The sequence below is a fragment of the Python bivittatus genome, unplaced genomic scaffold (genome assembly GCF_059951505.1).
Source record: "Python bivittatus isolate LINGU-HERP-01145 unplaced genomic scaffold, Pbiv_v1 ctg000330_np1212, whole genome shotgun sequence".
Lineage (NCBI taxonomy): Eukaryota > Metazoa > Chordata > Lepidosauria > Squamata > Pythonidae > Python > Python bivittatus.
The window spans coordinates 37,398,973-37,415,505 of NW_028277058.1; the positions used below are offsets into that span (position 1 = coordinate 37,398,973).

Below are 16,533 nucleotides of genomic sequence, written 5' to 3' on the forward strand. Positions count from 1 at the left end.
TTTCTGAAACTGAATATCCAGTGGAGAATTCAGGATCTGGAATATCTAAATGGTGCAATCTTAAATACCAGTGTGGAAGCCCTAGCTGGGGCAGGGGTTGGGGTTGAAGCTTCAGTGCCCATTTTGCATTTCCCCATGACAAGAATAACAGAATGTATCTAAATACATAAATTCTATTTTTTAAAAACCTCACTCAGAGGGTAGAAACTCACATTAATTCACAATGTGGCAGTTTGGTTTTGTTGTCCTTGATCAAATTAAAGTTTTTGTTAGCATGTTTTCTTTATATTTTGTGAATAGAATATAATTTACTAATCATCTGATGGAGAGCCAGTTTGGGGTAGTGTTAAGGTACCAGGCCAGAACCCGGAAGACTGTGAGTTCTAGTCCCGCCTTAGACTGACCTTGAGCCAGTCACTCTCTCTCAGCCCTAGGAAGCAGGCAAGGGCAAACCACTTCCAAATATGGCAATGGACCTGGCCAGGCCTGGCCAGGAGTTAAGACATGCTTGAAGGCATCCCCCCCCATCACCTGATAATATGTTACTTAATGTTAAGTGCAAATGTCAATCATTGTGCAAGAGGTTATGCTGAGGACAGAATATACCACATTTGGAAGGGGGGAGGGGCACTTACTTATCCTTATATACAAATTCAGAGCACTGAAAACTTGATTTCAGCCAGCTGGCAATTGATTCAAACATTAACTCTATACGGATGTTGGCCAGTTAATAAGCGGAAGGTCCGATGAAATGACAGGACTAAGAACTAATTAAACAGGAGGAATCCAAGGTTGTGACAGCAATCAAATGAGAGCTGGTTTAGAGGGAAATCTGAATAAAATGCCACAACAAGGGAAGGATGGAACTGAGATCCCCATGAGAGGCTACCAGGGGCAGGTTGACACAAGATTTGGTAGAAGGAACAAGTCCAGAGAGAAGAGGAGCTCAAGTCCTTGTTCGCATTTGGAAGCCAGTGGGAAACACTGTGGTTTGGGAATGGTGAAACATGCTGCATCATAAGGCAGACAGGAGATCTCTGTGACCTTCATTTCCATGAAGAAGAAATCTGTTTTACCAACAATCCTGTGTAAGTACAGCCTTCACTTGCTGTATGAGTATAAATGGGGTTAGAATCAGTTTAGGAAGATATAATTTGGTTTTAGGGTTGGAATTCAGTAGGAAATTTGCCAAAGGCTGGGGAACTTAGTCACTGGAGAAATGCTGGCAAGGCTTTATGGTATCACCAGTTCCTTTCCTATGGGTTGGACAGGTAGCAATAAATCTGTACAGGAAATGGGGAAACAAAAAGGGCAGAAGGAAAGTAAAAACAAGAACAAAAACACCAAGGGCCAGCATTGCTTCAAGCATCAACCCAAATATTTACACACACACACATTTCCTCTGTGCTTTCCCTTCCAGTAATTACTCAATCTCTGCCATTTGCATCTCTGATCCCTTCCCAGCAGCATCCTCTCCTAAAGCACCCCAAGTGTAAGGTGACTCTCCAAACCAATGGCCCATGAAGAACACACTCCAACACTCCTTGAAGGAACAAGCTTTGAAGGAGGGACAAAAGGATTAGAAAGAAGGCTGCTGTCCCCAAACCACAACAAGCTTCACAGGTCCTAAAGCAACTTATGGGAAGAAGTAAAACCAGAAATATACACCAATAATTCTGAGCACATCACTGACATCCAGGAGACACAGCTAGAATTGGCAAGCCTCAGAAAACTGGTCAGCAAACATCACAACCCTACTCTTACATGGCATGCAAGCAGTGCTCCCAAATGGACTCTGCCAGACATGAATGGATCGTATTTGCCTTCTGGCAAATGGCACTATTAGCCTGGGAGCAGTTGGGGGCAGGATTTGCCTTGGGATGGCATCTGCCATGGCACTCTCAGAAGGCAGAGCAGAGGCATTGTCCACCAACATATGCTATGAAAGTTAATGTGGTGTTAGCAGATGAGGTGTGGGGCTGGTACTGTCTTTAGTCCACTCTTAGCTATGGAAGCTCCAGGAGTGACTCTGGGCACTCTCTCAGTCCAACCTATCTCACAGGAGTTGTTGTAGGGAAAAAGGAGGGGGTGCTATGGATGTTGCTTTGGGCCGTTGAATGAAAAAAGTGGGATATAAATCTAAGAAATAAATCCCCATGGATCTTAACAGATATTATGAAGAATGTAAGGAATCACTTCTGGAGCTAAATTCAGATTTACTTCAAAGATGGCATATACATGTTATCTTGCTATCACAAAATCAAAAGCTCACTCCACTACGATGTGGAGCAGTTGAAGAAGTGCTGCTGTGCAATGTAGAGGATACAGTCTGGATGTCATATGTATGGTTCCTAAGAATGATGGGGCAAACTGACAACTCATTTACACCTTCTTTCAGGATGCTGTGTGATCCAGAGAACACAGCAAGGCTATTGTCACAGAAACGGATGACCCATTTGAGATGAGAAGGTACTTTCCTTCCCTTGATACCAGGACTGGGCTTAAAGTTGTACTTCCATGTTTTATAGCTTCCTCCACCTCTTTCTCCCTTCCTCGTCAGAGTCTGAATGGAGGCATCTGCTCTCACTGGAAGTGACCTATAAAGGATTGTGGACAATGGCTGAGGATACTTCCCGAAAGCCTTGACAAATAGGTAGGGGCTTTCATTATCTCTTGTGGGAGGCTGGGGAGGTATGTCTACAGGGCTACTTCCTTTCTCTTTTCTTTTATGTGATGAACACTTCTTCAGTGCTCTGCTGTTTTCACGCATTGCATGTGTATGTGTGGGAAGGCCATTCTGTGGATCCACATGCCTTGTTCCCATAGCTCTTGGCTGAGATCTGACCTCAAGGGGACTATCTCCTTGTATGAAGACTTTCCCCCTCATTTATCTCTTGACATTAGCTTAGTGATCCAATAGGCTCAGGGTGCAAAGACATGATGTAGCATTTAACACTTGGAAGCCTGTTTTTATATAATTTTGAAACAACGAAAAGAAAGGAAGCATATTAGGTGTCCTTGAAAACCTTCTCTTGGCACAATTATCTGTTTGATTTCCTTTAAGATTAACATACATGCGGATATATACCATTTTCAAATATATAAATAAATAGACCCACCATCTCTGGGCTGCAAAAAATCTGGACAAACAAACATTTCTAGCAAACAGATTATGATACATTTGCTGCAATAGATTTGGTAGACCTTGGTAAGGAGTGAGAAGGGAGATAAGAGCAAAGGCTTTAAATAAATATAGCAAAAGGATATTGCAATGCTGCATCCATGTGCTTATGTTTGTGCTTATGCATGAGCAACTCTGGGTGTGTGAGAGAGGGAGAGAAAGAGAGACAGAACATACCATCCCAGAGGCTTCCTATTAACATACTTTTTTACACAAATCCTTGCCTCAGACATTTCTCTCTCTCTCTGGCTTCAAGAGCGCCCCCTAGCGTTGTCTTGAAACAAGAACACCAAGAAATATTTTTCTCACATATTATTAAGCAACAATAGGAATAGAATGAATCATGTGAAAAACTGCAGTTTTCTGCAGTTTTAAACAATGGTTTCTTCTTCCTTTCCAATTTCCAGTCTGGTTTACCAAGCTTAACCAAGACTCTGTAGATCAGGGTTTCCCAAACTGTGAGATCTACCTCCCTTGGGAGGTGCAGGCAGAGTTCAGAGGAGGTGTGAAGAACCTTTTAGTTACATTGTTACAATAAATCCATGTTTCCCAAAATATCATTGTATCCTTTTCATTGTTCATTTGTGTTCATTTTGGTGTTTGGATTTTTTAAGGGAGGTGTGTTGTTGTTGTTGTTGTTCAGTCATTAAGTCGTGTCCGACTCTTCGTGACCCCATGAACCATATTGCGCCAGGCCTTCCTGTCCTTCACTGCCTCCCTGAGTTTGCTCAGTTTCATGCTCATTGCTTCAGCGATGCTATCTAACCATCTCATCCTCTGCCGTCCCCTTCTCCTTTTGCCTTCAATCTTTCCCAGCATCAGGGTCTTTTCCAAAGCGTCCTCTCTTCGCATGAGATGACCAAAGTATCTGAGCTTGAGCTTCATTATCAATCCTTCCAATGAGCAATTGGGGTTGATTTCCTTTAAGATTGACTGGTTTGACCTCCTAGCAGTCCAAGATAACGCTAAAGGGAGGTGTGATGGCAAGTTTTGGAACCCCTACTCTAGACGAATAATGCCTCTAGATTTTTGCCTTTAACCTACTACATCCAGAAACAAAAATTATCTAGTTACCCCACTCAGTAAGAGCACACACATAATTTCATTGGCCAACAAGAAAACTTCCCTTAGAAAACTTTCCCAAAACCCAAGATACATAAATTCATTAGAATCTCTCCAAAATGTTACAAAGTAGACAACAAGCTTTTAGTACTCCGGGACTCTTTGGCTGGGTTCACAGATTACATGAAGCATTGTTGATGTTCATTAAAATCCAAAGGAGTTAGGTCTAAGGAACCATAAGGACACACGCCCTTACCAGCCTGCCTGCACCCTAAGATCTAATGAGAGGACTTTCTCTCATACCTTGTACTTCAATTTGTTGAAGTGCAAATTGAAAGTGATAAAATATAAAAATATTTTATGACAAAAAAAATGCAGCTTTACCATTTTTCTAAATACTGGAGGAGGTGGGTGAGGGAATCTAACGCTTGAAAAATGGGACTGATAGCGGGTTCCATCCTGCAGACCTTAGCAACCCGACAAATTTTATTTCTCCTCTTTTTGCCTGCTTTCCCCCCCCCCAAAATATGCTGCATTGTTTTTAATTATTCGAGGCTCCAAGTGATACTTATCCATTAGAAAAGTGGCGTATGTATAAAAACGTTAATGCGTCTTGTCTGGGTTTGGCTGAACAGACCTGGTCTCAATTGGTCTGTAAACTATCGTTTAATAATTTAGCATATTTTGTAAATCCAACCAGATGCGGCTTGTTAAAGAAACATGGCTCAGTATGACTGCGATCACAGCCAGTGTTTTGCAACTAGCTGCGACGCTCCCGCCAACCACAAACACACTGTTGAAACGTAGATGGCGAGGAAAAACGACGCTACCCCTTTAAGAGCCGCGTCCGCCGTGCATGAGGCCCACGGCAGAATCTCTCTCCGAAGGTGGGCGGGAAAGCTGTGGGGGGGGAGGAGAAGACGGCGTCGTCTCCTGAGAGGCCGCTGGTTATGTCACCCGCTTGTGGCTCCTCCCTCTCCCCTCAGGCGGGAGGGCACCCGTGAACGAGGAGGTGCTCGAGAGGGGAACCGAGAGCCTTCGCGCCTGCGCAGCGCAGTTTCGCTTCTTCGCCTGCCCGATTCCTCATTCTCCCACCCCCCCACCCTTCCTTCCTCCAAACCCGTTAGGGCCGCGGCGGTGAGCTCCAGTGGAGGATTTACCAGCGGCCCCCCGACGGGACGAGAGCAGCTGCGAAGCCACAGAGCTGACCGGGGAAGTCTCGACTCGGCCATGGGGTCCTGAGGGCCTCTCTCCCTGCCCGCTCCCTTGAGCCCCGGAGGGTCGGGTCCCTGGCAGAGAAGGGAAGGCGGGCGGCGGCGGCGACAGTGAGGCTGGTGCTTGCTGTGCCGCGTGGCGGTGAGGGCACAGTGGGAAGATGGATGGACGGGGAGGGAGGATCGGGGCTTGAGGGGATGTAGCGGCTAAACTTGAGAGCAGTGGCCTGACTGCCCCGGGTGGGGTGGGGAGTTTGCTTCCTGGCACTTGGCATGCTCTTGAAGAGCATCTGGCCGCGATAACGGTTGGAGGGAGTGAGGAGGGTGTGAAAAGGTGAATGGCAACTCCTTCCTGCTGGGGACTGATGGCGCAGGTGGATGGGGTGGTCTTGGGATACGCGCAGGTGGTGCCCAGCTGTGCACAACAGCAGTAGGAATAGCTGTGAGTGGTGAATAGCACAGCCTAGGTCTAAAGGGGAGCAACGTGGCACCACTGAAAGTGGGTTTGGAGTTACCCATCAGCCACATGGTCTGGACTGTGGGTTTGATACAGAAGGTGACTTCTGAAAGAAGCCTTTTACCTATATAAATTGGCAGGCCAACTTTTCAGTGCAATCAAAGTATTTTAAACATTTACAGCACAGAATGATAATCTCATGGTGGTGCAACAGGGTGCTTAAATGCATAGTTTGGGGTTAAAGGTGGGTACTGTGTATAGTGGTACAAAAAGAAGTTATGATAGGAATGGTTGTAGGAGAAATGGCACATTTGGTGCCACATGTCTCAGTGGTTTGTTTGACTATCTGGCTAATTATGTACATTTCATACAGCACATACTTTGTTCTTTCCATCTGAGAACTTGCACCCAAATACCAAAATTTGACAAGGACATTATTTTTTTTTAAAATGGAGAATATTTATGTAACTTAACCATGCTAATTTAGGAATCCGTTCCTCCTGCCTCCCACAATCTTTTCCACTAGTTGTATCTCCCATCTTCCTTGTCCCCTAAAGATTCATTGCTATTGGTTGTTTATGTTGATTGACAATGGGAATGGTGACTTACCTTGAGTTCACAACCCCATATTTCAAAATATATATACAGAAATGCCTAATATCCTTACTAAATAGAAATCCATTGATTGTGTACAGTATTAGCTTTTGCACACAGTATGTAATATTTGCCCTATATATTTCATACTTAGCTCAGCTGCATATCTTCAGTCCTCTGTAATTTTCATTATCAAATAAATGCAAGTCAGTCTGCTGAAAAGAGTAAATAGAATAAGTATATTGCTGTATATAGTGATGAATTACTTATTATTCATCACTATATACAGTAAATCCTAATGGTCAACTGCAGCAACTCCTTAAAATTGCTGCCAGTGGTATCATAGGATGCCAAGGAGAAAGAGGACAATAATGGACTATTGAAAGAAGCCAGGATTTAAGGATTTATTAACGTCTTTTTAAAATTACTTTATGCCTACCTATTTTGTTCTTCCTTAGGATTATACTGTCCTAGCACATTTTGATGATGAAAGATCAGATTTCTACCAAGATAATTAATCTTGTTTAACCCTTTGGGAGTCTGTTTAAAAATTAATCTGTAACCAGTCACAATGGTAAACAAACAAACAAAAGCAAAACAAAAAAAGCAATTTTTAAAAAAGGATGGATCTTTAAAATAACAGTTTTCAATACAAGAGAGATTCTTTTTCTGAAGCAATAGTGCTTTGTATCCATATTGTCAACTTATCAAAAGCTGTACTGTATGTTTTACTTAGAATATTAGTATCCGATGTGATATGATTTAAGTTTCATTTTTTAAAAGCCAAAATAACAATAGCAAAAGTGTTCACTGCAGGTTAGCATTGTTTGTTGGTGCAAACGCTGACTGAGAAGGCAACGGATTAGCTTGTGTCCAGGGAGTAAGATCATGAAAACTTGAGCATGTAATGCAGCACGGTGATCATTTTAATCACCCCTGTGGGATTCAATTTACTGGAAACAAATAGGGGAGGGGAGAATTAAAAAGCAAATTCCATCTGCTGTACAGTATTCTTAAAAACATACAGTAACTGTTGTTGCTCACATTATACAATAACTTTTAGCTTTTGTTCACATACTGCAGTTTAAGAGCATTTGTAAGGAAAACTACTATATATGAAACTATGTTATGGAAATAGAGGTTGTAGTGCTGTAAGGTATGTTTCCAGCTGTTGTATTCTGTTTATATATTCTGTCTCTTGCATGGAAGGAATTATTTCCATGGTTTCTGCAGTTTTTGCTGCATCTGTCTTATCTAGACAATGTTCAAACTGGAATTGATGCTGTGACACCTTTTAGGAAATACGCCTATAAGCCATTAGGGGTGTCTTTTAAAGCTGGCATTGAATGTTTTAGGATATGTCTTTCCAATTGGGATTGACCAACTGCATTATCTTTCACTGCTTGGCAATTTTACATTAATTAATTAGGATGTAACACTCGGTTATATCTGTTGTGATTATTTCATTATGTACACTGAAATACAGTGTAGTAGAAATTTCAGGACTCTCTAGATGTGGGATCATAGCCTACCACTTCATATACATGAACAAGAATAATAACTTTTACTCTAAGACATGAATAGCTAAGACATCAGCTATTTTGAATGAATACTTGTATATGTATATGTATATGTTAGTTTTTAAATTACTGTACAGTATTTGCTTAAAATGCCATTGAGGTACATGACTCTTTACAAAGAATAGAAGACTGTTTGAAAACTCACTCAGGAAACTTTGTAAGTATAGGAGAAAAATCAGAAGGGAAGCAAATACGAGAAAGTAGTACAGAGATATAGTAAATCAGTAAAAGGTGAATGTATGCTGAATAATGGTGCAGTTAATTATTTTAGAATGTGATTTTGGGGGGTGTCTTTTTTTGCAATGTATTTTACTTTCTTCTAAAAGTGGGAAACCAATCGTGCTGAGTTGGGAGTCTTCCCCCTAATTTTCCTAAATAATACTCTGCACTTTTGTTGTACCTGGGCTTCTTCACTGCTCCTGAGTATGTGAAAGATAGCAGACCTGAGTGGAATGATATAAATAATTACTTTTTTGTAGCCTTCAGTGTTTAAAAATAGAAATCAGCAAAATAGAAATATTTTTCCTTTGTTACTTGGTTCAAATAAGAAGCCTTATAGAAATTGGGTTGGTATAGATACAGTAGTTGTTTTGAAGTGAGTGAAGGATATATCTATGTAGTGCTGAATAGCAGAATAGAATTGACTTGTTTCCTCCATCTGGACAGCTAGGAGGTTAAAACATCTATTTTTGAACACTTGCATGCCTAACTAAACATGTAACAATAAATGTTTTAAGATGGTGATTTATTTCCCACAGATTAGTAATTGCTACAACATGCTTTATTGTTGATATGTAATGTGTGCAACTGAAAGCTAGTGAATTTGATGATTCAAAAATCACTTCAGACACAAATTTATTTACTTAATGCATCTCAAAAATAATTGTATATTATTTCGAAAGATTAGGGAACAAATGAAGCTATGCCCATTTCCATTCTAACTTGATCAGTTTATGAAAATGAAGCTCCACTTGCAGCATTAAGTTTTCATTTCATTTCTCCTTAATATTCTGAATAGTCCTGCATCTTCAAAACAAGAAATGCTACTTTTTAAATAATCTGCCCCTTTATTTGGTACAATATTTATTTGGACAAAAGTACTACCAGTGTATATATAGATTGTGTTGTGTATATAGATTGTCATACTGATGCTAGGAAAGACGCACCCTGCAGTAGCTTCCTTTTGATATATTCAAAGGAAAATAAATAAGTTGTAACTAGACTACTCCCTTTTAACTTATTTCCTGTCTCCTTCCAAAAACAGAGTGTCCTGACTATACTGCATACATACATTTTACAAACACACACACGCATGCACTGAAGAAAAATAGCAGAAGTTAACAGAGGAGAAAAACTCTCTTGAAAAAGAGTTTCATGGTAAAAGGGTTTCATTGTTGATCTGCATATCTGATTTAGCATAGAGGAAAGATGAATGATGTAAAATAACTTCGTTGCCTGAGTATGGAGCGGTGCAAGAATGTTAGACTGAAGGAGAAATAACCAGGATACAAACACATATGGGAAGAAGGGGCTACTCCGTGTAAAGGAAAGTTAGTTGTGTATGTGAGCAATTAAAGGTTGAGAAGTAATGTTATATGCCTTAATTTTCAATATGTAGTTAATTAAAAATCTGTAACTACATAGGATGAGCATTTGGGAGTAAAAACAGTGATTGTATTTTCGTCATCTATAGCAGAGGACATCTTGCATAGATAGATAGGTAGGCAGGCCAGAGCTGCATGTTCTGTCTTTCTGTTTTATTCAGGTAATCCAGTCTTCCACAGTAAGCTTACAAGTATTGCATTTGGATAATAGTTTTTGTATGGATAGCGGGATTATGATATTAATAGGCTGCCTGATTGCTCTGAGCTGAGAGAATTCCTACTCACAGTCTGTTTGTGGTGAGACCCCAAAAATACAAGTGAAGAATACCACTAAGATAAAGGCTTGTGATTAAACACTCTTTAGCTCAATAATTAAAGTGAGTACAGCCTTGCCATTTACTTCCTGGCTATTGTTACATATGGCACAAAACCCCCTTGAGCCAGTTAGAGAAAGGGAATGGGAATAGTTGTCAATTTTCTTGCTTCTTTCAGTCACAGTCTTGGAAAAACAAGAAGAAAAAGTGATGATGCAAATTATTTTTTCTCTGTTTCCATCAGTCGTCAGAGCAGGACTGTTAATCCCAAGGTAGAATAGTCCTCATGCTTATGTTTGTTTGGATAGTTGTGCTGCAAATGCCTTTCCCTCATTTTCCTCTACGGTATTAAACTTTAAAATTGGGTCAAGAATATTGATGCTTGGGGGATTATTCTTAATTCTAGGGCAAGACCCACATGTGGTCCCAGTTTACTAGCTGACTGAAATTATACTCTGCAGAGAAATCTATATTAGCATTTCCAAAAGTATATTAGCACAATAAATAATAGCTAAAAAGGAAAAAATTGGCACTTAGAGCCTCACAGTAGTTCTTCAATTTCCTCACTTCTTTAGAATACCTCCTTAAAAATCTACTTTTTTTTTTTTTTTTTTCAAAAGTTGGGGGTTGACCTATCTTATTCTATCCTGTTACTGGTAACAGAGCCATAATATTTAATAACTATCCCCATCTATCTCTTATTCTTTTAACATTATATCTTAATCTGCAGATTTACTTGAAATCTGTGGGGATTGCCTTTCAAGTCAACTGATGGATGTACTACAAATAGTCCTTGTTTAGTGACCACAATTGGGACTGGCAACTTGGTCATTCAGTGAAGCAGTTGCTAAGTGAAACTGTGACTGTGTTTATGATCTTACTTCAGCTTTCCTTTGTTTACAGACCTGCAAAGGTCATAAATGTGAGAATTGGTCATAAAGTTACTTTTTCATCACTGTCGTAACTGCGAACAATCACTAAACAAGGCAGTCACTAAATGACTGCCTGTATGACCGTGCATTGTATCTAGTTGTATATAGCAAGGGCTCGAAAAGGGCTGGCCTTGTTGTGTGACCTACACTAGACAGACCATGATAATGAAAATTTTAGCCACAAACTCTTGGGTTTTTCCTTTATTCTACTGTACTTTTTTAAATAACTCTATCAGCATACTCAGAACCATGAAAAGTTAGTAAGTTTGGAGAAGAAAAAAGGGCATGTGTTCTCTCTTCATCATTTGCTGGCTGCACAATATACAGTATAGGGTAAATACATTTGACTATACTATAATTTCAGGTTTCTAAATCTAAATGGCTTTGCTGGACTTCGATGATGCTACTTTGTCCAGAATAAAAAGCAACAGGCTAATGTTGTTAAGAAAATAGGGTAACTACCTGAAGGATGTTTTTATAACATGTTTGTTGATTGCATACATACTTGTCTTATAAGACTGATCTCTAGCGAGGTCTGTCAAGTATCACAGCTTTATATCACTTTTTTAAAGTTCTGTGATGAACTGACTACAGAGATTACTACATAGATGTAAAAGCATCTAGTTTCTCTTTAGTATCACATCATAGTCTCCTGTATATGTTGTGCTTCAGATTGCTGCTGTTTCTTTTTGGGAAGGGAGGTTGTGTCAAATTCAGAAATGGATTTATGCATTTATTTAGTTACTTATTTACTGGGCTTATAAGCCACTCAAATTGAAGCCAGTTCTGAGCAATATACATCTCGATCTTTTGTAGATTGGGTTAACACAGATAATACCATTTACATTCTTACAGTTTAATTTCCTTTGTCCTTTATTCTGCGCTTTTTTTTTTTGCTCAAGGGTAACCATGCTATGTGCATCATAAATCCATAAATAAATTGTATGAACTATTTCATGTGTGTGTTTAGCACTGAAGGCATTTTTTCCCAAAATTCATGTATTTTTGTCCTAAAATTCTTGGTTTATGTGTATACTATTTTGAATCATTCTGTTGATTTTTTTTCTCCTCTCTCACTCCTCCTGTAGGTTTGAACAACAAAAAAATGATGATGATTGTAGTAACTGGAGCCATGTCAGTGCCAGAGTCAGACTCCCCGGCCAGCACCCCTGCCACAGCCCCTAATTTATCCAGGATGCCTGAGGATGGCAGCCTCACTGCTGTGGAGCAGCCAATATTCCTAATGACTACAGCTGCTCAGGCCATCTCAGGTTTCTTTGTGTGGACAGCTGTGCTGATCACCTGCCATCAGGTAAAACAAACAAACAATTTAACATTTTGAATTGCTCTCCATAACAGTATCTTCATCATCTAATAGAAAAGGAGCTTGCTTCCCAAAGTGGCATTATTCCTTCAATGTATATCACAGTCTACTTTCAACTGCAAGCACTACTGTTTTGGATGATGTAATGGCCCATAGTATATATAAGTGATCTTCAACTGGGACTGTTAATAGGAGGGTCACAATGTATGTAACTGCATTAGGCTCCAGGAAGAAGGGAGGTGGGGCAAGCAGAGTGGCTGGCAATGTGACTATGGGCAAGCAGTCTGAGGGTGTGAAACTGCCTGCCTCTGTTGCTCTGCCCTCAAGAAGGCACCTTGTAGCCAACATGGTTTTGGGGCAGGCAAGTCTACCCATTAGTTAGCACAGCTCTGCGTTAGCCAATTGTTAGATTGGGCTAAGGGGATTTTCACAAGGCCACGTCCACTCACAGGATAACAAGTTCCATTTCAGCAAATAAGTAGATAAAGCTGATGGGATCATTCTCCTAAGCAGGATGTTACTGCATAGTGACAATGACTGGTTCTATTCTATTCCCAGATCACTTTATCAAAACAAAGGGCTATAAGCATGCTATCTCTCCTTCCTCCTCTTCCTCCATAGTGTTTTCTATTTAGTGTTCTTTCCCAAGCTGTTCTATAAACATTTTAAAGCAAAGAAGTAGCTTCATAAATATGTTTTAACTAACTTGGATTTTGAATTACATTTTGGCTGAACAGCTTTCCTGGTGGTATGGAAGGGTTACTGCTTCTGTATTCTTCCAAATCCTCTGCACTTCTATGAGAAAGTAGGTCACTGCAATTCAAAGTGATATAACTTGCACTTTGAACTCTGATAAATTGATAGCAATAATTGCAGGGAAAAAAAACCATTTTAAAAATAAAAACAGTTTTTCTCTGCCAAGGGAAGTATGATTCTTTAAAGAAGAATTTGAATGTTTTAAAATGAAAATAGTTTATATTTTGATTTTATATCCAGGAGGTTTCTTTGAGATATATCTTTAATTTTTAGTCCAGGTTTTGTGAGTATTCTATTTTGAATACATAATTTTAACTTCATTTTAGAGGAACCTCTCTGCAGTGTTAAATCTAGAGCTTAGAGATGTGGAGACTGCAAACCTGGCATGCATTGGGTCTCCAAATTCTTTAAACTGGCCCTGTCTCCTACATTGTTGCCCATAACATACAGATGTGACCACTTTTTCATACCTTATTCTGGGACAAACCTAAAAATGTACACCATTGAAAAACAGCATGGAACTTTTTTTCTTTAGTTGCAGTACAAACATTTATTAACGATAATTTCTTAAAAGCAAGGCTACTGAGAATTTCAAGACAGATGTAATCAGTTGTGTATGAGAGAAATAAGTTTTGAACTTTGCAGGTATGCAAATAGGATTTGAAATGGCTAGGAAACTGTATGTAATTTTTTTTTTCAACTTGCTATTTAATTGATTATGCCCACTTCTTGCCTAAAAAGGAATCTAGACAGTAACTTATAGGGAAAAGTGGAGAAAATGAAAGCTACCGAAAATCAAACGTCTCTCTAACTAGCTCTTAAAACAATGAGGCAAATTGTCATGTCAGGCCTAGAGACATTTATTCTAGAATTTTTCATCATTTGTGGTATGTAAGCAATGCACTTCACTCAAGATAATGTATTTGGCTAATTTAGGAATGTTGTACATTTAATTATATAGGGATGGGTGGGAGGATGAGATGAGGATGAAAAGCTGTGATTCATAAGGTTTAATAACCCTTTGGCATTATCTTCCCATTTTGTACCTCTGTTTGATCTTAGTACAAGGAATAAATAGCAATGTTTCAACTCTTGCTTTCTTCCCATTCTATCTGTCATCATCATTATGACTAATTTCACTGCGATGATGAGAAGATGGGATATATCCACTTTTCTCCCACCCTAGCTTTTCCACCATAAAGTCTGGCTGCTGACATTTATCAAATATCACTGCAAAACAAATATGACATTCTCTTTTGTAATGTTCTCTAATATTTTACTTACATAGATAGTCTGCCATTTATCAAACTTTGTTTAGCACTTTTTAATTAATTATTAGGTAGTGACTATCAGTTGTAGAACTTTTGCATGCTATTGAATCAGCAGGTTGATCAAGATTCAGAAGTGGGTCACTTATTTATGAATAAGAAGCACCTTATCTGGCACTTATTCAGGCAGAAGTAAATCATCTTGTTAATTCTTCTTCAAAATTTGACTTGGTCCTTGGATGAGGGACATGACTCTTGATGAATCTCTAGAGTACAGGAAAGGGGAATTCCTGTTCCATTATCTGTCTACCGTTATTGTATAGAATTGCTACAAGAGGTTGTCATGGGCATTAATCTAATAGTTTTTAAAGACATTCATGGATCTGTCTATAGATTACATATTACAGATGTGATCTTATAGTTCAGTGATTCTGTAAGACAATGTACTTTCTGATTACCAGATGCTAGGAACAAGCAAAATAACTTTATTTCCGATTTGTAAGCTTCCCAATGTATTTTGTTGGCTGCCTTTGGAAACTAGATGAAACTTTCAATCCAGCAAAACATTTAATTATTTTGCATGGTAGTGTTATATTAATTATATTATAATTATATTTATCAATATAATATATAATGTAATATGATTGTATAATTTACAAATTGTATACTTTATATTAAATAAATTATATTATGTATAATGAAATAAATTTAATTTATAAATATTGATTAATTATATTACATTATAATATAATTTTATAGTTATATTTATAGATTAAGAACTCAGGGATGTCTGTTAATGTCTTCCTGAATGTCCTTAAGCACAGTATTTCTTCTTTACTCATGTAAATGTTGAATAGCTAGCTCCTATTATGAAGCCTGAGAGTCAACATTTTTGCATTGTTTCTTATGTGATAGCTTGTTGTAACTGAATTATCTGGCACAGTTGGTTTTGTTTTAAACTGTTTGGGGCACAAAATTGAACATTTCATCTTTAGAATGAGAGCTCCCGTTCTGAGTATGAAACCATTGTTTCAAATAGTTTGAAAGTGCTTAAAAAACTTTAATGCTTACAATAACCAGTTTCACACTCAGACCCAGTTCTCTACCTTTAGTGGAATATGACATGAAGTTTCACACTCAAAATGGTTCAAAACAAATTGTTTTGTGCACCCCAAACCTCTTTTTCTTTTTTAGTAGTTCCTGTATTGAAATATTTGGCATTTTGCTGTCTAGAAAAAACATTCAGCCCAGGAAAAGCCCTATTTCAGAATTACTATTAATAGTCAACATTTTCCAACCAGTCCAAATATTAACTTGCAGTGGAGATATGCTATTAAATTAAACAGTATTTTAGGTATATGTTTCAATTTTTTTAAAAGTTGAATTTTTTGTCTTGTGAGAGCACGATGTACAGTAATTATTGACTTTATAATGTCTATTGCAAATTTAAAAGGTGTGTTGTAGTATTTCCTGTTTTTGGTTTCCAAAAACATAATAGGATTATGACAGTAATCGTATGATACAAAGCTTTGCTACAACACAAAGTTGGGAATAATCTGCTGTATGCAATGTGCATTTGTGTTTTAGTACTATATTGAAATTATGCATTGTATTTCAGATCGTTAACTGATCAGGTTGTAGGCTGTGTCTGACTGGTCTAATAGTGAAACTAGTTGACTTTACCATCCTTATCTTTCAGTAGAAGACAGAGTTTTGTGACTAATCATAGATTACATCCTATTAGGTTAAAATTCGTGCATAAAAGGGTACACTTTGAAATTAAAATTAACCCCAATGGAAAATAATCTCATTAAAATCCCCAATTCTGTTTTTGTAACATTAAATTGGCAAACTTCCTAAGTTTTGTGATATTGCTGGAATTTCACTGAAAACAAAAGTTTACGTCTTCATATTGTATGAACTGCAAGACAACTGCTTTCTAACTTAAAATAAAGGCATTATAGATAATATAATTGAATTAATTTTGGAGTAAGTTGTATGTTTACTAACTAGTGTTGTAAATCTCACAAGATTATTTTCTGGGATAAAGTTAGAGGAGAAATATGATGTATGTCACCTTCAGTTCCTGGAGAAAAAGCAGAATATAACTATAATGAGTAAAGACAGAACTTCTAGTGAATAAATCTGACTAAATTATTATCTTTCAATATAAGAAAGCTAGGGAAACGTACTCTTGTTTGGGGTTTCTGGTTCTCCACTCTGAGTTTTTCATTGATTTGCTTTTCT

General features: G+C 38.4%; 1 protein-coding gene across 2 annotated transcripts in view; it reads left to right on the top strand.

Moving 5' to 3' along the window:
• Positions 1-5,322: 5,322 nt before the first annotated feature.
• TMEM184B (transmembrane protein 184B) overlaps positions 5,323-16,533 on the top strand; it is a 38,384-nt gene continuing 27,173 nt past the window's right edge. The window contains exons 1-2 of one of the 2 annotated variants that reach the window (XM_025170006.2): positions 5,323-5,599; positions 12,027-12,250. In XM_025170006.2, coding sequence (XP_025025774.1) covers positions 12,044-12,250 — 207 coding nt within the window. In that variant the 5' untranslated portion in view covers positions 5,323-5,599; positions 12,027-12,043. The remainder of the gene's footprint in view (positions 5,600-12,026; positions 12,251-16,533) is intronic. The other variant, XM_007433455.4, reaches the window with a different exon arrangement.